The sequence below is a fragment of the Micromys minutus genome, assembly GCF_963924665.1.
Source record: "Micromys minutus genome assembly, chromosome: X".
Classification (NCBI taxonomy): Eukaryota; Metazoa; Chordata; class Mammalia; order Rodentia; family Muridae; genus Micromys; species Micromys minutus.
Genome location: NC_137970.1, coordinates 1265096 through 1289820, shown reverse-complemented (window position 1 = coordinate 1289820; position 24725 = coordinate 1265096). Strand labels below are relative to the sequence as shown.

At 37.1% G+C, this 24725-nt stretch overlaps 1 protein-coding gene across 5 annotated transcripts in view; it reads right to left on the bottom strand.

The window, feature by feature from the left end:
- DMD (dystrophin) overlaps positions 1–24725 on the bottom strand; it is a 1259848-nt gene that overhangs the window by 4071 nt on the left and 1231052 nt on the right. For all 5 annotated transcript variants that reach the window (XM_080910294.1, XM_080910293.1, XM_080910296.1 and 2 more), the window contains 2 exons: positions 11217–11309; positions 2888–2919 (listed from right to left, as the gene is read on the bottom strand). In XM_080910294.1, the coding sequence (XP_080766420.1) occupies positions 2888–2919; positions 11217–11309 (125 nt within the window). The remainder of the gene's footprint in view (positions 1–2887; positions 2920–11216; positions 11310–24725) is intronic.

Sequence of the window (24725 nt, the reverse complement as noted above, 5' to 3'; positions counted from 1 at the left end):
ATGGAGTAAATGCAACTTCTGGATTATTAGCAAGCTTACCAAAGCCAATAAGAAATATTCTAATAACCTGTCAGTGAATATGGTTCTAACCATATCTGACTCTAGGATGCTACCTAGTAGCTAGATACTATATTTTTAAATATAAACATAACAGGGAATACCTGTTGTTGGTTTTTCTTATCAATTTGCAGATAAAACTAACCTTTTATGGCTATTGGTTAGGGATTATATACTGCAATTTAAAAGGTAGTAAACTAAATAAGTGTACTGATAGTCTATATCCCCCAAGAGATATTTCTAGTCTTTAATATAGAGTTCAGTTATTATCTAGAAGAAACACTTGACTATCTTGAAGTATTAGTTACAGGGAGTATCTGCTATTCAAAACCTTGTCAACAGAAAGTAAGGTTTTATTCCTAATATATTATACAAACTAGCATAAATATTGGGTTGCTTCAATCTGCTTAGGCTGTTCATTCAGTGATGGTAAGAGTCTTTATAATAATCCTTATGCTATAAAAAAGTTTTAGACATGGCTTGCTATATGTATGGCATTATATTTGGTAATACAGTCAGTACCCATTTCACTAGAATAATTATTGTAATTTTATGGAAGTTTTACTGGCTACAGAAAGCAAGCAAACTAAAATCTAATTCATTGTCTTTCACAAAATATTGACCCAAAGCATTAAACCTCAATCCACTGAAGGGATAAAACAAAGATGTAGGACATAAACTTCTATGTGTCGTGTTATATTATCTTAAGAGAGGGAACAGTGAGGTCATTAACTTTACTTGACAAAATCTAAAGATAACATTCAGATAGCATACTATAAATACAAGAGATCCAAAAGTAGCCAGGATTCAGGAAATAGCAATGGGGCTTCGGGTACAGTGTGACAAAAAAAAGTCTACAGAAAGTATTAATTGAATCTGTTCTTAAGCAAGGATTATAGAACACAATGGCACCATGCACTGCACATTAGGACAGTTTTATGTATTTCCAAGTTGGCACTAACTGCAACACATTTAGTCTCACACGCCATCACTGCCTAAGGGAGTTGTTTTCCACAGTGATTGGAATTGAGACTTTCTGGCAAAGATCCAAGACCTCAATAGCAATCTGGCACTCTTTTTTTTTTTTTCTTTTTTAAATACAATTCCCAAATAAATGGTTAGCATTTAATTGGTCAAAGAAAAGCCAGAAAACTGCATTGAAATAGGCTTATCTTTTCCTCTCTGCAATTTCATCTCTGAAAATAAAATATTCGGCCTTAATATGAGTTTAGGGCACTTTCATAGCTATATATGTCATTATGGTTGTGACACTGACATCTGGGAGCGCATCTCAGGTATTAGTCACTGATTCAATTCAATCTATTTAAAAATATTTAAAAATATTTATTCACAGATAAAACATGTTCAAGGGACTCAATGTTAGGATACATTTTTTCCCCACAAAACAATGTTAAAATTTAAGGTGAGCACTTACCATTAAGATTAACCAAGAGTCAGGAACATTCAGTGCATCACTGATTCAAATTTTCTAAACTTTTTCTCCAAGGTACTATTCCCTCCCTGGAATTCTCTTTTTTCAAAAGAACATTAGTGCAGACACACTGAGAACCACAAAATTTATTATAATTGCATAGAATTGGCAGAATTTCTAGTATAAATACTCAGGTTTTTTTTAAGATTTATACTGTTTTCTAATGTTTTCAACAATGTGTACTTGAGAGAGGTGGTATTTGTAGGTGCCAATGGAGGTTTATTGGATCCCCTGGAGATGGAGTTACAGGTGGGTTTGGGCCTACCAATAACAGTACTGGGAAGTGAATGTGGGTCCTATGCAAGAACACTTAATTGCTGAGTCATCTCTCCAGGCCCATGACTACTGATGTTTAAATGTATCAGTGTTTACCTGTCTATCTCTGTGCTAAGAATGCAGACCATGCTTATGGCCATCTTATTCCACTTGGACAGACACTTAACAACACTGTCACCTAGCGATCACTTAAGTAGGTCAGTGTTCAGATAATAGAATAAGATGAAGCAGCTTTCACTGCAAACACTCAAAGTATATTCAATGTTAACACCACATCCTACTCATTTTTACCCTTTAAAAGACATTGAAAAAACACATTAAAACCCCAACATATTTTTTAACGTAATGGGTTACTATTCTGTTTGGATCCAAATGCCAACAAAAAAGCAAGTCTTCTAAAGGGCATGTTGAAACAATGAAGCCTTCCCAGCACCGGGGCTACTAATTCAGCTTAGAAACCAGGCTTCCTGGATTCCTCCCTTGGCTCTGCCACTCTGAGCACTTTGCTTGCACACTCCTTGATTTAGTTACCTTAAGTGTGGAAAACAGAATTCAGAAGAATACCTACCTCATGGGTTTGTCATGAAGATTATGTGATAGGAAAAGAAATGGCAATTGCCCACAACAGTGCTTGGAACACAATACATGCTCAAACAAATCTTAGCTAAAATCAAAATGAAGGAATGTAGGAGCCAAGAAAAGAAAGGGAAAGCAAAACAAAATAAAAGGAAGTAATCATCTCAGAAGAATAAACCCAAAGACCCTGGCAGAAAATGCTCAGGTTCTGAAAATGGAAGGAAGCTTAATGTCTCATCAATACTGTTCAAGGTGAAACTTATTTTGAACATTCTGTTTGTGTTGCAGATGACAACAGATGTGAACTGCAAAGTTCCAACCTAGGGACTAGAAAGAATTGCCATATTTGAGAGACTCCAGTTCCATGACAGAATGTGTAATACACACATGCGCGTGCGCACACACACAATTCTTACACAAAGGCCAGACACAGAAAGCAGTATGAGACAGACAGAAGCCATGGCTGTGAGCCCGAGTCTCACTAACCTCTCTCATTGGCTTTCCAGGGGCATTTCTTCCTTTAATAATAGAGAGAGGAAGAGGCAGATAGATCAGATAGGAAAAATCAAACATGCATAAATATACAGTTTTATACAAATTTGGTTCTTTTCCAAAGATTTGAAAACAGATATTGAGGTGACAATTCATTTACTCCCTTAGAGAAAAAAAATAAACAAAAAAATTCAACAGAACATCTAGTCAAATAACCTTTACATACACTTAAAATCAGTGTAAACAAATAACAGGACCCAAAAGACATCATTTGTAGCATCCATAAATTTTACACATTAAACTGGATGAAAATCACATAGAGTAGGAAATTGACAAATGGGGCCATTGTTTTCAAGGGCAGCTATAAGAGAATATCAAGCTTGGCATTCAACAGTCTCATAATCTCTTGACTTGACAATGGGAATATTAAAACATCAAAAGTTGCTGATTGTGTGTCAAAGCAGAACCCCACAGAGAACATGGGCTCTATACCCTAGGGAATAGTTTGTCCTGTCTTCTAGAGGATGAGTATGTCCTGATGGGGCCAGTTTGTGAGGAACAGAAAGAGAGGAAGGGTTAAGGCACACTAAATGGGCAAACAACAGGGTGAGATCTAAGAGTAACCTTTCAGTCTCCTCCTTTTAACTGAACAAGTATTGAGAACTGAGTATTGAGAATTGGTGGCTAAAGAATATTCTTGCTTTATAGAACCCCATGTCTGTATATAATTATACCTATGTTTTGTAAACAAACTCCAGTAAGAAAATATCCCATAATGAAATTCACAATTGGACATCCCATTTCATGTTGTGTTCGGGATGTAAAAAAGCCTTTTGATTCTAGCTGTGGGAGAAGTCCTTGCACAGTCTTACATGAAATTTCCATGTTGAGCAGACAAAACCAACAGCTGTGAAAGATCCTATTCAGCATTATCCCCCCCCCCACACACACCCCAATTCACTGTGATAAGTGGTTCCCATTCTCAGTGGCTCGCCAACTAAATATCTCCAATTCCAAAATCACTACTCTAGAATGTAGATATGGAGCTGGAAATGGAACTGTTAACAACTCACATTTAAGGCCTCAAACTTGTGCTGAACACGTAAAGGTTTTTGTAAGTGAAACTTCTCTTCATTCTTTTTTTCCTTCTAAATTTTACCAAGAAGGTCAGAGATTTAAAGGTTGTAGTAACTGAAATTTGGCCATGTAAAACTATTCGTTCATGTTGTTTCTCCAGCCAGGAACAAGAGAAAAAAGTGTATACACATTCCTCAGTAGTGTGCGTTACCAGAAGCAAACACACAGACAACAGGGAGATAGGCATGAATATCATTTCATATTTTATGGCTCAAAAAAACCTAGTACAAATTACTTTTTCTTTTGGACTCTCTGCCAAGAGTTTTCTTTTAAAAAATGTTAAGAATCTTTATCCTTCTGAGCTCTATTGTCCAGCAGAAGAATCAATTTTTTTCCCTAAGGCTGTAGGCTTCTGAAGGATAGGACCCACATCTCTGCTTTCAGATTTTTTTATGTGTTCTACCTAAAATGCTCCTGGTATTTTATCAGTGTTGATGAAACTGAATCAATCTTGATTGTCAGCTTGAAATTCCTGGGAAGAGGGAACCTCCACAGGACTGTCTTGCCAGCAGTTTTATCGGGCATTTTATTGATTGATGGAAACTACTGTTGGAGGGTCCAGCTCAGTGTAGGTGGTACTATCCTTAGGCAGGTGAGCCCAAGGTGTGTCAGAATAGTAGGTGAATGTGAGCTTGGAAGAAAGTCATTAACCAGTTTTCCTCTAGGGTTTTGACTTCAGCTCCTCTCTCTAGATTTCTGTGCTGACATCCACTGACTATACACTATAAAGTATAAATAAACCCTTTATTCATGCAAGTCACTTTTGGTTAGTGTTTTATTGAATTGGCAGACAACTAAGTAGAAGACATGGTCAAGAGTCTTTTCTGTGTTTTAAGTAGTCTGGATATGAGTCCTACCTATGTAGTGGTTCTCATGGTTCTTAATGCTGCAACCCCTTAACACAGTTCCTCCTGTTGTAGAGATCCCAACCACAAAAGTATTTTGTTATTACTTCCTAATTGTAATTTTGCTACTGTTATAAATCATAATGTCAATATATGATGTGCAGGATATCTGATATGCACGCAACTTCTGTGAAAGGATCTTCTGACTCCCAAAGAATTTGCTTGCTACCCACAGGTTGAGAACTGCTGCTTTAGAGGTTTGATTCCAAAGACTGATAGTTCTTTGGTTTATTTTTACACTTCAGAACGGTAGCAAAGACAGAGTTGTAAGAAAACTATATGATTTACTTTCAAAATTTTTTTGTGAGCAAGGTTATAGATATTTATTAATTTTTTTACTGAGCTATATTCAAGTCATTGTCAACTGGTTATTGCCGAAAATGATGCCGTAATCGGTATTTGATCTGTCCTGGGTACTTTTTCAGAAATCATATTGTATAAAACCTTAATTTCTTTACACATCATCCCTTGACACTTGGTTATCCATAGGATCACAAATAGTCTACAAAAGAAAAGGCCCTTTTTCTCCAGCTAGAAATCAATGTTTTCTACTATACTAAAGATAGTTCCTTACTGACAAAATACAAATCACTAGGTTGCAACATTTTAAAATGCAAGTATATATCTACTTGAAGTTTTTATTTCATAAATATGTCCTTTAGAATGTTTCCATAGATTTTCAGTTAGGGTGCTCTTCTGGCATGTTATCAGGAAATGAATCAAGAGAAAAGAGAACTGTTTGGGGAAGTGAGCTTGGTTGGGTCTGGGGAAGTCTAGTTTCCTGAGGAAACAAGAATTTAAGATTATTGACTGGAACTCAAAGTTTCAGAGAAAGAATTGGGAAAAAATTATTGTCTTCTAAGTGCCTTCAGCTTTCTTAGCTTGCTAGTGGTTTAAGAAAAAGCTAAGAGTCAGGATTTAAGGTTGATAATCATTTTGATGTTTCTATTTTACTACTACTCAAACATGATTCAAATTGCTGTACTTCTTTGAACATGCAGGCTTTCTGGTATACAGATATAAATGCACAAAACAATGCATTCCCACAGCTTTGCTGAGCAGCCATGTAGCTTGCAGGTGTGTACATGTAAGGAGTCGGAATGGACACAAGATAAAAGTGCAAAGCAAGGCTGACCAAAACTTCTCTGCAAAGGACCAGGTGGTAAATGCTTTCAGATTCATGAGCCAAATAGTTACTGTAGCAACTTGGTAACTACTGATCTGCTTTTAGAGAACCCATGAATTCTACACAAAAGAATACATGTGGCTATGTTCCAATAACCTTCATTCCTATAAACAGTAGTGGGCTTGACAGGGCTCAAAATTTGTAGATTGTGGGTCTCCAGTATAAATGGGTAATTTACATACCCTTTGTGGATGTGTATAGGAAACACTGGTGCTTGCTGGGTGGTCGTGGTATATTATGCTTCTGCCTGACTTTTAAAAATTGTATTTTGTGTACTACATGCATATCTGGTGTCAGCAGAGGCCAGAAGAGGGTATCTGATCCCCCTGAAACTGGCATTACAAAAGATTGTGAGTCACCATATTGTGAGGGGCTGAGAACCAAGCCCAAATTCTCTAGAAAAGAAGCCAATGGTCTTAACTGCTGAGCTATTTCTCCAGATTCTGGCCACCTTTTTGTCTGTTTGCTTTTAATCCTGGGGACTGAACTCAGGCCATTGTTTATGCTGAGCATGTGCTCCAGCAATGACCTACACCTTCTATTTTGCTTTATGTGTTATTTCATGCCCATAAAAGAGCTATAAAAGAAGATTTCAATATTAAAAAATAGCAAGGTTCAAAAAGCTGTTTGTAAGTTTGATTATTCTGGGGCATTTGACAGAGTGTGAGCTTATTTGTATAGCAGTGGAACGGAAAGGAGAAAATACCATTGGCTGTTAGTGATGGTATCCTGAGGGACACACCAATAAGCACGAAATTTCAGAGGTCGGAGAAATCCTCAAATATTGTCTCATTCACTAAGCTTGTGTTTTATGATATTATTTATTAATCTGTATAAGGGAGCACTTTATTTTAGAAAGCACCCATTTCATCAATGTGCATACTTGTACACAGAAATCTACATTTGAAGACCACTAAATGATCAGAGATACATGAAAAAGGCACTTAACATGCTAATCTTAAATGATGTATATGTCTTTTTCTACTCATGTAGTGTTTCTATGCAATAATGGTAAGTCATTGTTTTGGTGTACGAAATGTCTATTTTATGCTATAATTCAATGTTGACATACACTTAACAAGGGGCAGATCATATATAGATAAACAGATTAGACAGAAACTGGCTAATCTACACTGAGTACTTTAACTATCACTAAAGGCTAATGAGGAAAGATACAATCACAGACTTAAATGTGCAGACATGTGCACCTTGGGTGTGCTGCATGCTATACTGCCTAATATTCACAATAAGAATGGCCACCGCTCAGCACTAAGTGGAGAAGCATGCTGTATTTATTAATCTCAATAACAGCTTAGCCAAGATATAGATAATATCAGAGGCCTAATTAACCTGTTGAACGGCCATGAGAAAGGAACCTAACTTCTGTGTGCTTCTAAGCACTCTGGAAATGAAAGGTTAAGTTTAGAGACCTTCTGGTCCAGGTTTAGGGGTTGCACAGATGTTGTAAATTCAAGGCATACAGTAACATACTTTGTCTGTTTATTTTCTAAATTTATGACAGTTTTAATTTCTTTCTACAGTAAAGCTTTTCCTCTGTTGGAAATTAACTGGCTGGGTAAAACAAACCATGAGGTGGTATTTAATAACACATTTCCACTAAATGTCAGACCCCTGGCTCTAGCATCTGTTTTCAGTTACTGAAACAGCTGTCTGAAATAGCTGTATCAACCAGGAACTTCATTTGTTTTTGGTAATACAATGAAAGGAGCATAAACAAATGAGTCAGAGGAAGACTACCAAGTCCTCTCAAACATTAGCTCAGTTTTGGCAGAAACTTGTATGCTAAGAAATTAATTTATTTTTAAAAGATACATACATGGGGCAAGGAAAACTCACACAAGATAGATAAGAAAACCTTGTAACACTGGGTCATCGAATCAATTTATCAGGTTGTAACCAACATTTTGTTCCTGAATAAATTAAACAGAAACAGCAGACATTACATGTAGTATAAAAGGTACTGCTTCAGAAAAAATTGTTCTGATATTTGTATGTGCATGTGATTATAAATATGTTGTATAAATCCGCCGTGAGTAAATACCTCTATGATACATGTTTTAGGTATTCCAGTTCATGAGAAAACATGCACAATAAATAGTTAAATCAAACTGATGGTCACTGTTGTGAATATCAAAGACTGTTGGATGACCTTATAAAGGTCTTTGATTTGGGAGTCTTTAGTCCCAAGATTTAAGGTTCCCTAGAACGTCTCCTTAATATCAACCTAACATATGGACCAAATGGTAAGCTGTCTCTGCCTTATTCAGCTGTTTCTATTTACACAGACAAAACAAACACAAGCTCAAGTGTACACACATACACACACACACACACACACACACACACACACACAAAGAGAGAGAGAGAGAGAGAGAGAGAGAGAGAGAGAGAGAGAGACTTTTCAAATTATGTTTTTAGTTACAAATAAACTATTCTAAAACAATTGAGTCCTATAATAATATCCAAGTTAGGGGGAAGCAAACATAAAAATACAAGGTTGTAGATCATAGAAAACGAAGCTAAAGGGCTGGGGAAACAGTTCAATGGGCACAGTGCTTGCTGAATGAACCTGAGTTTGGGTTCCTAGCACCCATGTAAAAGCTAGGTATAGCAGTGTGCATCTATAAGCTCAGTGCTGGGGGAGGCAGGGTAGACAGGTGAACCCAGGTAGCTTGCTTGCCTCTAGTCTAGCTGAAACAATGATCCTGGGTTCAGCAAAAAGAAAAAAAAACTGTTTCAAAAATAAGATGAAAAAAAGATAGAGGAAGACACCTGATGCCAGCTGCTGGCCTTCAGGCACAGGCACATAATACTCATACAGCATACACACACACACACACACACACACACACACACACACACACACACACACACACACACGCACAGGCATATGCATACACACACTCACATGCTTGCACACACATCTAGTCAAAATATTCTGAGATTAGCTATTTACTGTTTTACAATGTGGTGTTAGTTTGTTTTTCTAGAATCAGTTAATTTTCTCAAGCCATTAGGCTATGATTAAATAAAAACATAGTCAATGGGACAAATATCTGATAAGGCCACTTTCTTCTATATCAGAGCACTCACATCAGCAGTTAGGGGATCACTGTCTTCATTAATTTAATAATATTATCGATGCTGCCTGAACAGACTTTCCCAAGGTCCCAAACAAGTGAAATAAAACTAAAACTAGTAAAATGATACATTAGCCCTGTGAACTTCAAACACTACAGTAGGGAAGCTATACTACTAATGTCTTGGAAAATTCCTTCTACACTTAGTCTACGTTCAAGGACTCTAGAAGTGAAGTGCAGTTAGCCAGTGCAAAGAATTTCATTGTCAAGTTAATTAGAGTGAAACTGGGCAGGAGTCCTGTGGCTGTCCTTTCTACTATCCAGACAGATGTGGAAGAGATATCCAGCCTACAAACAGAGTAGCCCATAACCCCTCACAGAGCATAGAAATGAGTCAGCAGTTCAGGAAGCTGAGAGGAAACATGCCTATGACCTTTAAGGAAAAGGGAAGGGGTGATAAAATGTATGGTAGATGCTGAAAGTCCTGACACTTCTAACTACTATGCAACATTGAAGAAGAAACTTCGACACAAGTCTAATTCCTTCCTAAGAAACAGAATGTGTATTCACTCATGGAAAATATATTTTCACTATAGAAATCATATTATTGCCTCATGTTGGGAACCATGAGGTCTTTAAAGGCCAAAAACTTGTTCTTCCTTTGTATTTCTAATACTCTCTCTGCTACACAGTGGACACTAGCCCAGTCTGGAAGGACAAAATGATACTAGTAGAGGGAAAGCATTTTATTTGCTACTAAGCTTGCATATGGTCTTCTTGTTCTAAATAATGACATCTAAGAGAAGGAGATATCTAATAAAGTTAGGATGAGGGTAGGGCAAGGAGTTAGTGCTAGAAAGGTAAGAGTTTCTATCTGCTAAAAATCAATCTGTAGTGTTCAGTATTGAAAAGATGGTTGGTACAGACATTTAAAATCAGCATCCCTGATGGTTCCTTAGCAACACTCTACTAGAACCTTATTGCTTTACATGTGAACTACACAACCTTCACTCATACATTAAATAGCTAGGAAATGGCCACTGGTAACTGACACTGAACAAAAAGACAGGGAAAACACACTACTCAAGCTCACTCTCCTTGTTACATCCCCTTTTGGAGATAAGCACAAGCCTCAGATTTTTCCATCACCCCTCCCTCCTATGCTGCCCATCAGGGAAGCTAATCACTGGCCGCAGAGCTTTCTGTTTTCTCCATTTTGCTTCTTTACGCTTTCCTCCTATCAGCTCACAGGTGACTGTAACTGGTTAATTTTTTACAGGTTGACAGGGGACTGGGGGGAGGTTCAGTGACTGTGTCAGATAATAAACCATATCAAGAGCAATAAAATAACTCTTTGGATAAAGCAAAATGCTTGTGGCTCATACAGGCAAATTGTTTCCCAAAGTCCTGCTTTTATATGGGGTGCAATAATGTACAAGATCCATGTGATAGAAAAGAGAATGCCTTTTCTTTTTTTCTTTTAACAAGGAAGTGAAAAGCCGATAACCTTACCTATGGTGATCTAATTATCCTGATATTAAAACGATGGGGTATGATACAAGTTTCAAACACAAAGAATATCCGATTGCAAGTCAGAATCCTTACAGCTACCACTTTGTAGGCATTTTCTGGGTCTCTCTGTGGCATACTGTAGCCTTACATCCCTGGCACAGGGGACATACAGCACTAATTTTATCATCTGTGGAAGTCACATAGTAACTGTTCTTAAATAAACGTTACCACATAATTAACTCTTCAACCAACATGTGAACCAAGTAAAACACTTTAGAAGTACAAATGGGATTCTTCTAGAAACAATTTGAACACACCGGTATTTGACCTCAAAATACACTAAGCTGGGAATCTACACCAAAAATAAAATCTTACCATGAACCCAAACCGGCATTCTGTCAGTGTATGTTGGCTTCCAATAGACAATAACATCAGTTAGAATGGAGAGGAATGGTGAGGTCTGAATCCCTACAGGACCTTACCTCTTGAACTAGGGAAGGAGTTGTTGAGTTGCTCCATCACTTCTTCTAACCCTGTGCTTGTGTCCTGGGGAGGACTCAGAAGATCTTCCTCACCTTAGTGAAAGAAAAAACAAGGAAGGGCCATCACATTTCTGCCAAAAGCAGACACAGAAAAGGGTCACAATAACATTTTACAAACCACTGTATGTTCATTTTACTTGCTCATGAATATCATAACAAAAAACTGCTCAAGCAACTCCTCAAGATTCATACTTAGGGACTTCTTCCTTAATGCATGGAAATCTACATAGTAATTGACCTATGTTATTATTCTTGGGGAAGAAAATTTGTGTTCATCTCAGAAGTTAACATAAAGTTACTAAAACATCTTTTCTTGAAACCAATTCACACATGGGAAACTTTCCTTTGAGATGAGACAATCGTTATCACACACTTTCAGCCTGTTTCCTCGGCACAAAAGAACAACAAGGACGTGGCAGATAGGATTTACTCCATAAAGATACTAAGACAGGAGGGACTGGGGTTTTTCATTTTTTCCACATTTAAAAACAACATTAATGAAGTAGCATTAAAGTCAAGTGTAATAAGAAGGAATAAACATTGTACATGAACTAATGAACGCTCACATGAGTACACCCTAGACAGAATGCTGATGAACTTACATTGAACTGGGAATGTGTATACAGTGTGAGCATCTGCGTCTCTCCTTACCCAGTATTTTGAGTAATGGGAAGTTTTATCGGGGGCAAACCAAACTAACTTGAATTCTGAAGGTACTTTGAAAGTTGTTTTTCATGATAATCAATCTCCTAATCATGAAAATAACTTCTTCCTAAGCTCTGTTTGTTAAGAACATTGTTACTTTGAAAGCAAGACCTTGTTCAAGCAAGTCAGAAATAATGAACGGGATTAAGGACAAGCTCATGTTCACACGTGACTGGGAAATGACTAGGGAGGTAGTGATTAAATGATTTACATATTCTTTTCATTTCCGTTGGTCTATGCCAGGCTTGGATTTTCGGCTAAGATTCTAATCCTGTATTTATTCCTGCATTTTCAAACTTGCTTTTAAGGTACAAGTAGAAAGATTCATTGCTAAGACAAATCATCATCTGGGTGGACGTGAGTCTGCATGGCATTTCTAGAATGGAGGGCTAAGAAGCTGGGGTGGATAAAACAAAGCCTGATTCTGTGAGTCCGGTGCCAGAGCAAATCCCATTGAAACCCTAAGCACAGGAAAACACCATGAAGAATGAAGTTCACAATGAAGCAAGAGACTAGCTTCCTCTTCCTTCCTGTCTTCTCTCTACAGGCAAGCACACATGTGTGAACACATAGACACACACATGTATGCACACACGTTTTAAGTTCCTGTCTTCAGAACAGAAAAAAAGTGGCATTTCGTATTTCTAGATCATTTGTTCTTAATAAATTTAAGTTAAACACCTACTATCATGGAACAAATGATATATTACTCGAAGAAACACAACCCTGACCAGTTGCAGGGCCAATTACATTTTTGTTCCATTGCTGATGCAAATTTTGGTTGAACTGGGAAACGTGGCATTTTTAATGGCAGCAAGACCATGTTCCTGACAGTATGTCTTACAGATTAAATCATAACTAGCAGAAACACTCAGCATCATGTCAATATATCTGATAGTTTAATTATATCATACCCGAGTTCTTGGAACTTCATTGTAAGACCCTGGTATAGTTCAATGATGACTGGCAGTACTGTTCCTGAATGACTTCAAGGATTAAACTGTAAAGGATAAGCTAATGGTGTCAGCTAAGTTCATCTTTACAGGTAAGCTATCCTCTGTCTCAAAAAGAAGTATCTAAATTCAAATGCAAAATTGGCTTGTTTTAATAGGAAGCTTTTGTGATAATGATAATTGTATCCATTCAAATATTTTGGGGGCGTTGGAGTTTGAATGTACGGAGTTTGAATGTAGGAAGCTATGCATGTAATCAGATATTGATCTAATAACCATTGTAATATTTTTAGAACACATGATATATCTTAAGTTACATAAGAACAACTATAATCTGTTTTCTCGGGTTTTTCAAATTTCTCAGATGGCCTCCCTTAACTCTTTGTAAGAACTGAAATCAGATTTGTCACATATAGGCAGATAAAAAGAGCAAATAGGCTAACTGAAAGGTATTTTAGCATCTAATAGATTCTATATCTGATTATAGTGAATAGTGAAACAGTTAAATGGAACCTGGATATAAAGTAACACCACTCACAGGGAAGAGGAGGGGAAAGGAGAGAAAATAGAAGGGTGATACTGAATATGATCAAAATTCTTTTATGTTAGTAGCTCCCAACCACCTGTAACTATAGCTGCAGGAGATCCAATACCCTCTTTGAGGCCCCTGCCAATTATGTATGTGTACAAAGAAGTGATGGATACTAAGACAAGAGTGAGACACACCTGAGCCGAAGTACTAAGAACTTAAAGATATGAATCACATAGATATATAAGGAAATAAAGCAACAGACAAAGGAAGAGGAACTTTACAAAGGTCCTAGAAGACCAGTGTGTTTGGTTTGCTCAAAGGACAGCAAGAAGTTTACCAGCATCCACAGAGTGATCAAAGGCTGAGAGGAGAGCTCTTCTGTGGTCCAAGAATGTTGACTTGGCCATAAGCCCTGTTATGGTGAATGGGACGTTAATGGATATAACATATGGAGAAGTTTAGATTGCTTGTGAGTTGTTGCATTCACTTATTGTTTATGTGCCAGAAGAAACACATGGTGCAGGTAGCCTGCTGACCTATGGGGGAGGGGAGACAACTTGAGCACTGGTGAACTCAAATCACAGCCAAGGCTGAGGTTCCACTGAGCTCCTGTACAACTATAGCAGACTAACAGATACAAACAAGAAACACCCAATTTGAATTTTTTGTGGTTATTTGCAATAACTGTCACTGATTCTCAACATATAAGAATAGGACTGAAGGAAAAAAATGCTGATTACAACTTGATCACTATCATGGAATGTTATATATGTAACCCGAATTATAATATGGGACCCCCATAAATAATGGTAAATACATATAAAATTTCAAGTAAAGGTAAAAAAAAAAAATTAACGCTATGCTTTGTTTTAATTTGCCAGCCCAGTAAGATAGCAAAATGTACAGTTTGCCTAATAATACACTATGTAACTATAAAAGACAATGCAGAATGTTGTAATTATAATAGCCACAGCCTGGACAAGCCTTTTTAACTACTATTTTTTTCTTCATCTATCTCATCTTCTCATGAACATGCCTAAAAATTCTTTTTTTTGAGTTATTAATATTATCTGGATTTATTTGAAGCTAAGGTTTACAAAGGACTGTATATAGACAAATTATTTTTTTAAAACATGGAACTGTGCATCAGCAAATTATTATTTTTCTTACAAAAGGGAAAGGTGAACACACAGTCACCATGTCATGACTAGTTACTGAATACACTTACAGCACTGACCCACTTAGGAAAAGTGAGTTGATTTTCAAAATTGATCTAGTGAGAGGGATTTTATGACATAAAGTCTCTTCCATTTAAAACTATTGGGATATAGTTTACTTACCTGTAACTTGTATTGTTCTACGTTCTTTTAAAAAAAGGAATATACCCACCATTTGGGGGAATGATTTTGTCTTCATATCATTATATTATATCTTGTCTTTCTTGATTCTTTCTAGTTTTTCAATAGAAAAAGCATAGGAATTTTCTAATACTGTATATTTATGTTGAACTATGTTTCATAGCCTAACTGAAAAGAGTTGCTTTCAGTTTTCTATATGTTATGTATGTATTCTTCATTATTGGTAGCTATAAATTATGATAAAAGACACTCAAATTAAAATATCTCAAAGATACAGCTTTCTCCCATCTACACAAAAATATATTGTGCTTGGGGCTGGAGAAATGGATGGGCATTTAAGCAATGACTGCCTTCCTAAGGACCCATGTCTGGTTCTTAGCTCACAAGTGTCCATAACTCCAGTTCAGGAAACCCTGAAATTCTGTTTTGGCCTCTGAAGGCAGCAGACATGCATATAGCTGTTGTGGTTTGAATAAAAATGGCCTACATAGGCCAAAAGGAGTGGCACTATTACAAGGTATAGCCTTTTTTACAGTAAATGTGTCACTGGGGGAGCTTTGAGGTTTCAGAAGATTAACTATGCCCCGTGGCTCCCTCTCTGCTGCTTATGGACCCAGATGTAGAAGTCTAAGCTACCTCTCCAGCTCCAAGCCTGCATGCTGCTGCCCTTCTGAACATAATGACAATGGACTAAACCTCTAAGCCTATAAGCTAGCACCAGTGAAATATTTCCTTTATAAGAGTCACCTTTGTCATGGTGCTTTGTCACAGGAAAATAGTGCTTAACAGAGAATGGTGCACAAAAAATATACATGCAAGCAAGACATGCCCACACATATAATTTAAAACATATGTTTTGTGCTGGATTTCCAAGACCAAGAACTTTACTGTAGGTTTGTTGCCTTGAGTGATCAATTGGGACAGAAAAAGATGAAGAAATTGGAACTGTCTTTATGGACTTTAAGTTCCTTGGCATTCTACAAAGAGAAAGAAATGCAAATAATTATTTACAAAGGGGAGGCCAGAAAGGGAGACAATATTTGAAATGTTATACAAATAATTATCTGTAATGTATAAAATGCAAGTCAAAACTATATAGTACATGATGAAGTTACAAAGGAAGATCCATTGTGTGCCACGAGGATAATCTATTTCAGGTTAGGAAAAACATGGTTTTGGTGGGCAAACAGGTCTTAGACCAGGAAAAGAATAATAGAACCTACGTATCTGCGAAGTAACTTGAAACACCTGGGAGATGACTTTGAAAGGGAGGGAGGCAGAAAGAGAAAGCAATCGAGACGGTATGCATATGTGTTCAAGTAGTAGCTGACAAAAGGCTGAGTTGGGGCAGAAGCAGCTGACATGTAGAGTTCAGTCTTGCCTTTATGACTGGTGGGAGAATACAGTGATGGAAAGGAGCGAAAGGAAAAAACGTGGGAAATGGTTAAAGACATTTCAAAAAACACTGATGAAGTCTGGGCCAGAACTCTTGACACAGTACAATCAACAGTAGAAACCAAAGAACAGAAGGAGATCCGGGAAGAATGAAGAGTGACCCTTAAAGTAAGCTTGGATATAGCTCACTGAAGCATATTACATGCCATTAACATGGTGACTCTCCATAAAATATTTAGCAGGAACACACACAGAAGGAAGCAAGCAGGTAGATACCAATTAAAAACCACTCTACAAACACCTGGTTTTCAACAAGTAAAGTTGCCTGGAAAAGTATTTTGAGACTGAAAGAAACTAGTGAGACTTGACATTAATATGGAAAGCAAGATCTTTCATTGGATTCTGAATAATAATAATAATAATAATAATAATAATAATAATAATAATAATTTACACACAATGTTATTGGCAGAAGATATCATAGTTGAAGCAGCAAGAGTTAGGTGATTTTATTTTGTGGTGCTGCACATCGAATTCTGGGCCTTGTGCATTCCAGATGAGACCTCTACCAGTGATTTACAGTCCTGCGACCACTGTTTGTTGCTTGAGTAGTAATTTTATGTTGACTATGTAAGAAAATATCTTTCATCTTGAAAGAAGACATGATTTCTGGTCTTTTGGGCAAAATGTTATTTTATGTGAAACAGACACTAAATAGGTCACTGAAATAAAATAAGCCAACAAACAATTATATAAATATAAGTATGACAGATATGCACATAAATATGGATAAAGTGATGCAGAGTATGTAAAAATGTCATCTTAGAGACATAAAAAATAAATGCCCACATAAACAAAACATTATCTATCCATATAGAATTATATGGATATATAGCAACTGTGGAAAATGTTGAATTAATTACAATTTTGTTGTAAATCTGGAATTTTTCCTAAATAAAAACAGAAAAAAAAGACATATAAATTACGAATATTAACAATAAATCTATTTTAACATTTGGGAAATGTTTGATAATTTAAATAAAGCAGAAGACATGTTTAGAAAAGGGGGGTTTGAGAAGATAAGGAGTTATTGGCTCTAAAGAATTCTTAGGAATGCATTTGCCTGAGGATAAAGAGGTCTAGAATGTCAAAAAAGCCTAGTTTTGCCCATTTATATTTGTCTCTTCCAATAAAATGTAGCTTTCATTAGTGTAATCTCCCAGCAAAAACTGTGTAGAATACAAACAGTGCAAAAAGCCTTTTCAGTAAGAAGTACTTTGTGGTCCCTCTGGATCTGTCAGGGGGAGGGGCAGTGACAAGATCAAAACAACTGCTAAAGCCAAGGCCTTACATATAGTATTTTCATAGAAACCATATACATCTTCCCATATACTTTACATCATTTCTACATTACTTGTAACACCTAATACAATGTAAATGATATATAACCAATTGTTATATTATCATTAAATTCAGGAAATAATGATCCAAAGAGGTCTATATGCTTCATTACAAATGGACACCTTTCCCATTTCTATTTCTACGTTTGGTTGGCTAAGTCTATGATATGGAACTTGCACATGAAGATGCCCAACTGTAGTTGAATTCATAGACAAATAACTTGGTCTGACTTCTCCCATACTTCACTTGAAAGAACAGCACTGGAGCTGTATATTTAAAGAATGTCTTCATCTAAAATATAACTCAGCCAATCTCATCTTAACCATATCTCAAAGGTTCAAAATACAAGAACACATATCACAGTTATTTAAACACCTGGGAACATCATTTTAGAAGTTCCCCTATTCCCCTTTATTAAATAAAGTTGGTTTACACGGTCCAAGAAAAAGCACCTTTGAATTTAGTCTTTTCTTTCAGAAAACAAACCTTGCAACATATCCTATTAATTTTATATAGGCAAGTTATCTCTTATCCTAACTTAGGTGTATTCCTGTATTCAGCTCTGCCAGAGCACTCTTGGTTCTACAAATCATCAGGACACGGTCTGCTATGTACTTTAATTTGAGTGATATAACAGCTATGCTGCCTCTTAGGTGTTGACAACCTAAATAATTAATACTTCTAAGCATCCAGAGTTCTGAGGCTCACAGCAAAAATTCATGATTTAATCTCTCATGCATTACTTCAAAAGGAAGGAAAAACCCTAAAGTAGGAAATAACAGAGATACTAAAGCTCATTTCTTTTCAGAATTCATTGACTTCTCAAAGGTGTGCAGTATGTTTTCATGCTCTATGCTGTCATTTTCACTTCCAATAGTCCATTAGCTGCATCAGATCTCATGTACTAAAAGAGATTCTGATGGAGATTGCCCTAAATCCTGACATGTAATAAAAAAAAAAAGTACTGCAAACATCTCCTCTTCTTTTTGAGAACAACTGGACCCTGGCTTTCCTACAAGGTTGCCTTCTTGGTACCCAGAGGTGCCATCCACCCTGGGGGAAAATTTTGAACATCACTGGATTTCCTTCAAATATTCTCTGCCTTCAACCTCATTTTCCTGCCCTTACAGTCTGATATCTACACTTTGTGTCTCCTGAGGCCATGAACCATCTCAAGTATATATACCACATTTTGAATACAAACAATGAGGAAGTCCTGTGTGAGTTAATACTGATTTGAGGGGCTGCTGTTTTTAAGCTGTGGTGTCACTCAGTTGCTCAGTCAAAACTGAAATTGATCTTCCCTCCTCTGGCTCCAGAGTATCATGTTATTATCTTTCCAGGAGATAGTAAGAATCTCGGGAAAATTAGGTTAGGACCCAAGTAAAAATATATAGTCATGGGGTTGATTCATGCTTACTCATAAAAGAGGAGAAATGAAGGAAACAGATCAAATACTGGTTGTATTCATTAAACATGACTGTCTAACAGCACAGGACAAACAATGAACATTACCCGACAAGTGCTGCCATAGCCATTCAGGACACTGAATAGCTTCTGCCCTGTACTCATTTTATCCTGTATGCAACACTAACTATAGCTTCCTTAGAACCCAGTTTTGTGCAGAGGTTCCCAAAGAAGAATAAATGAGGTAAGACCATGCTAATCATTTAACATTTCCTCTCCAGATTCAACTAACTCCGTCTTAAGTGCCCTTCCTACTTGGTAGTAGTAAGGTTTAACTGCCAACTTGGCAGAATCTAGAGTCATCAGGGAGAAAAATATGGAGGCATGTCTGTGAGGAAACTTTAGACTAGGTTCACTGAGCTGGAAAGACCCACCCTAGAGGTAAGTGATATCTTTCCATTGGTTGGGCTTCCCGTCTGACTATCAAAAAAGAGAATGTGAGCTAGTCATCAACATTCATCTCTAACTAATTCCTAACTGGAGATGTAACATGAGCAGCTTTCTGTAGCTTTCAGAAGTCATACCTTCTCTATTGTGAGAGACTATAACCTCCATCCAAGCCAAAAGAAACTCTTTAACCCTCAGGCTGCTGCCCTTGGGTATCCATCTCAGCAATATGAAAACCAATACAAATTGTTCTAAAAGTTCCTTTCCTTTCCTCAATTTTCATTTTTTTTTCACTGATCAACTTCCTGTCTCTGAAACTGCTATCTTTGAAGTGGTCGAGCACTCAGTGATCTCATTGGCTGTATTTAATGTTGTTCTTCATTTAGATTCCATGCTCATTTAGATTTCATCATTTTTTTGTTTTTTTAAACGTTATTTTAAAAAACAAAGATAAAAGAAAAAATTTAAACATTTTTGCATAAATGTATACAAATATATTTTTGTCAGTGCTTGGCTTTTTTTTTTTTCTTTTTTTTAAGGTTTGATACTCTGCATTAAGGTCTTACTAGTTACACTGAGCAAAAAGTACATGTAAAACAGGATGTAACCCAGAGTTAGTCAACATTTTCTTGGTGTGTAAGGATTGAGTATAATATTTTTTTGTTTGTTTGTTTTATTTTCTTTTCTTTTTTTCTTGAACTTCACACAGTCTGTGAGTTGTTTCTGGGGTGTTCAGAGCTTTCTGGGGTTAGCATCCCAATATCAGTGACTGCATATTATGTCTGTTCTTTTGTGACTGGGTTACCTCACTCAGGATGATATTCTCCAGATGCAACCATTTTCTTAAGAATTTCGTTAGGCCATTGTTTCTGATAGCCGAGTAGTACTCCATTGTGTAAATGTACCACAATTATTGTATCCATTCATCTACTGAAGGACATCTGGGTTATTTCTAGCTTCTGGCTATTATAAATAGAGCTGCTATGAACATTGAGGCGCATGTATCTTTGTTGTATATTGGAGTGTCTCTGGGGTATATGCCCAGAAGTGGAATAACTGGGTCTTCAGGTAGTACTATGTCCAATTTTCTGAGGAATCCCCAGACTGATTTCCAGAGTGGTTTTATCAGCTTACAACCCCACCAACAGTGGAGTAGTGTTCTTCTTTCTCCGCAACCTCGCCAGCATCTGCTGTCATCTGAGTTTTAGATCTTGGCCAATCTGACTGGTGTGAGGTGGAATCTCAGGGTTGTTTTGATTTGCATTTCCCTGATGGCTAAGGATGTCAAGCACTTCCTTAAATGTTTCTCAGCCATTCGATATTCCTCAATTGAGAACATTTTGTTTAGCTCTGTACCCTATTTTTAATAGGGTTATTTGGTTCTCTGGTGTCTACCTTTTTGAGTTCCTTGTACACCTTGGATATTAGGCCTCTATCTGATGTGGTGTTGGTAAAGATCTTTTCCCATTCTGTTGGTTGCCGTTTTGTTTTCTTGACGATGTCCTTAGCCTTACAGAAACTTTGCAATCTCATTAAGTCCCATTTGTTAATCTTTGACCTTAGAGCTTGAGCCATTGGTGTTCTGTTCAGGAAATTTTCTCCTGTGCCTATGTGTTCTAAGGTTTTCCCTACTTTCTCTTCTAATACTTTCAGTGTATCTGGTTTAATGTGGAGAACTTTGATCCACTTACACTTGAGCATTGTACAAGGAGATAAGAAAGGGTCTATTTTCATTCTTCTGCATGCTGAGTACCAGTTGGACCAACACCATTTGTTGAATAGGCTGTCCTTTTTCCATTGAATGTTTACTGCTCCTTTGTATCCCTTTGATTTCCTTTTGCTGTCTAATTGCTCCAGCCAGGACTTCCAGTACTATGTTGAATAGGTAGCAGGAGAGTGGGCAGCCTTGTCTAGTGCCTGATTTTAGTGGGATTGTTTCATGTTTCTCACTGTTAAGTTTGATGTTGGCTATTGGTTTGCTGTATATTGCTTTTATTATGTTTAGGTATGGACTTTGGATTTCTGTTCTTTCCAGGACTTTTAACATTAATTGGTGTTGAATTTTGTCAAATGCTTTCTCAGGATCTAATGAGATGACCATGTGATTTTGATCTTTGAGTTTGTTTATATGGTGGATTACATTGATGGATTTCCTTACATTAAACCCTCCCTGCATCCCAGGGATGAAGCCTACTTGGTCATGATGAATGATCGTTTTGATGTGTTCTAAGATCCGGTTTGCAAGGATTTTGTTGAGTATTTTTGCATCAATGTTCATAAGTGAGATTGGTCTGAAGTTCTCTTTCCTTGTAGGGTCTTTGTGTGGTTTAGGAACGAGGGTTATTGTAGCCTCAAAAAATGAGTTAGGTAGTATTCCATCTGATTCTATCTTGTGGAATAGTTTGGAGAGTATTGGTGTTAATGTCTGCAATAAATTTCTGATAAAATTCTGCACTGAACCTGTCTGGACCTGGGCTTTTTTGTTTGGGAGGCTTTTGATGACTTCTTCTATTTCTTTAGGTGTTATGAGATTATTTAGATGGTTTACCTGGTCCTGGTTTAACTTTAGGATCTTGTATCTATCTAGAAATTCATCCATTTCCTCCAAATTTTCCAACTTTGTGGAGTATAGGTTTTTGTAGTAGGATCTGATGATTTCTTGAATTTTCTCAGTTTCAGTTGTTATGTCTCCACTTTCCTTTCTGATTTTGTTAATTTGTATACTCTCTCTTTTCCCTCTAGTTAGTCTGGCTAGGGGTTTATCAATCTTGTTGATTTTCTCAAAGAACCAGCTCTTGGTTTTGTTGATTCTTTCGATGGTTCTTTTTGTTTCTATTTGGTCTATTTCTGCCCTAATTTTGATTATTTCTTGCCGTCTACTCCTCTTGGGTGTATCTGCTTCCTTTTGTTCTAGAGCTTTTGGTTGTGCTGTCAATTTGCTGATGTATGCTCTCTCCAGTTTCTTTTTGGAAGCACTCAGGGCTATGAGTTTTCCTCTCAGTACTGCTTTCATTGCATCCCATAGGTTTGGGTATGTTGTGTTTTCGTTTTCGTTGAATTGTAGAAAATCCTTAATTTCTTTCTTTATTTCTTCTTTGACCCTGCTATCATTTAACAGAGCGTTGTTTAGTTTCCATGTGTATGTGAGCTTTTTATTGTTTTTGTTCTTGTTAAAGACCAGCCTTAGACCATGGTGATCTGAGAGGATGTATGGGAGTATCTCAATCTTCTTATATAGATTGAGGCTCTTTCTGTATCCAATTATGTGGTCAATGTTCAAGAAGGTGCCATGGGGTGCTGAGAAGAAGGTGTATTCTTTTACTTTAGGATGATATGCTCTGTACATATCTATTAATTCCAGTTGGTTCATACTTCCTGCTAGTTTTGCAGTGTCCTTGTTCAGTTTCTGTTTCCCAGATCTGTCCATTGGTGAGAGTGGGGAATTAAAGTCTCCCACTATTATTGTGTGGGGTGAAATTTATTTTTTGAGCTTTAGTAGGGTTTCTTTTATGAATGTGGGTGCTTTTGTATTTGGAGCATATATGTTAAGGATTGAGAGTTCCTCCTGACAGATTTCCAACATAATGAGTAAAAAGTGTCCTTCCTTATCTTTTTTGATAACTTTTGGTTGGAAAATTACTTTATTCTATATTAGAATAGCCACTCCAGCTTGCTTCTTGGGGCTGTTTGCTTGGAAGTTTTTTTCCCACCCTTTTACTCTGAGATAGTGTCTGTCTTTGTCTCTGAAATGAGTTTCCTGTATGCAGCAAAATGCTGGATTTTGTTTATGTATCCAGTCTGATAGCCTATGTCTCTTTATTGGGGAGTTGAGTCCATTTATGTTAATAGATATCAAGGAATAATGGTTGCTGTTTCCTGCTATTATTGCTTTTGTAGGTTGAGTTTGTCTGTGTCTCTTTCTTCTTTTAGTTTTCTTGCTTAGGAGTTTTCTTGTTTTTACTAGGCTGTATTTTCCCTCATTATATTGGGTTTTCTACCTATAATTGTTGTAGTGCTGCGTTTGTGGTCAGATATTGTGTAAATTTAAATTTGCCTTGAAATATCTCCATCTCTCCGTCTATGGTGATTGATAGTTTTGCTGGTTATAGCAGCTTAGGCTGGCACTTGTGCTCTCTTAGGGTCTGCATGACGTGTGTCCAAGCTCTTCTAGCTTTCATAGTCTCTGTTGAGAAATCGGGTATGATTCTGATTGGTCTGCCTTTATAAGTTACCTGACCTTTTTCCCTTACTGTTTTTAGTATTCTTTCTTTGCTTTGGGCACTTGGTGTTTTGACTATTATGTGCCGGGAGGAATTTCTTTTCTGGTCCAACCTATTTGGAGTTCTGAAAGCTTCTTTTATACTCGTGGTCATCTCATTCTTAAGGGTAGGGAAGTTTTCTTCTACAATTTTGTTGAAGATATTTACTGTGCCTTTTAGTTGATATTCTTCTCCCTCTTCTATTCCTATTATCCTTAGGTTTGGTCTTCTCATTGTGTCTTGAATCTCCTGGACATTTTGGGTTAGGAGCTTTTTGGTTTTTGCATCTTCTCTGACTATTTTGTCTATGTTTACAATGTTGTCTTCAGCCCCCGAGATTCTCTCTTCCATTTCTTGTAGTCTATTGGAAATGCTTGCTTCTGTGACTCCTGATTTCTTTTTTTGGTGTTCTGTCTCTAGGGTTATCTCTTTTAGCGTTTTCTTTATTGTGTCAATTTCTGTTTTAATTTCCCTCTTCCATTCCTTTATTTCTTTGGTTCTGTTTTCCTCTAGTTCTTTGAGTTCTTTGAGTGTTTTTCTTGTTTCTTCTTTAAAAGCTTCTGATTCTGTTTGCTTTTCCTCCCTTTCTTGTTTAAGTATCTCTATCAGCATCTTGAGGTATGATTTCAGGTCTGTGTCTTCCTTTTCTGGAGTATTTGGAATTCCAATGTTTGCTGTTATGGGAGAGCTGGGTTCTGGTGTTTCCAGGTTGTCTTGGTTTCCTTGGGATATACTCTTTCGCTTTCCTCTTGCCATCTTGTTGTCAGTGATATGTTCTTGCCTTTCCCTTGTATCTGGTCTGTGTCCCTGGATCTCCGTTGGTCTAGGTGGCAGATGGTCTGAGCCCTGTTTTGTGCCCCAAAGCTGCCGGGTGGGAATAGAGTTTCCAATGCTGGGTTCCTGGTCCCTGGATCAGGCAGGGCAGGGGCGTGCTTTCCGTGCGCACTTGGCAGAGATCTCTCTGACCCCTGGCTGCTGGGATCTCCTTCTCA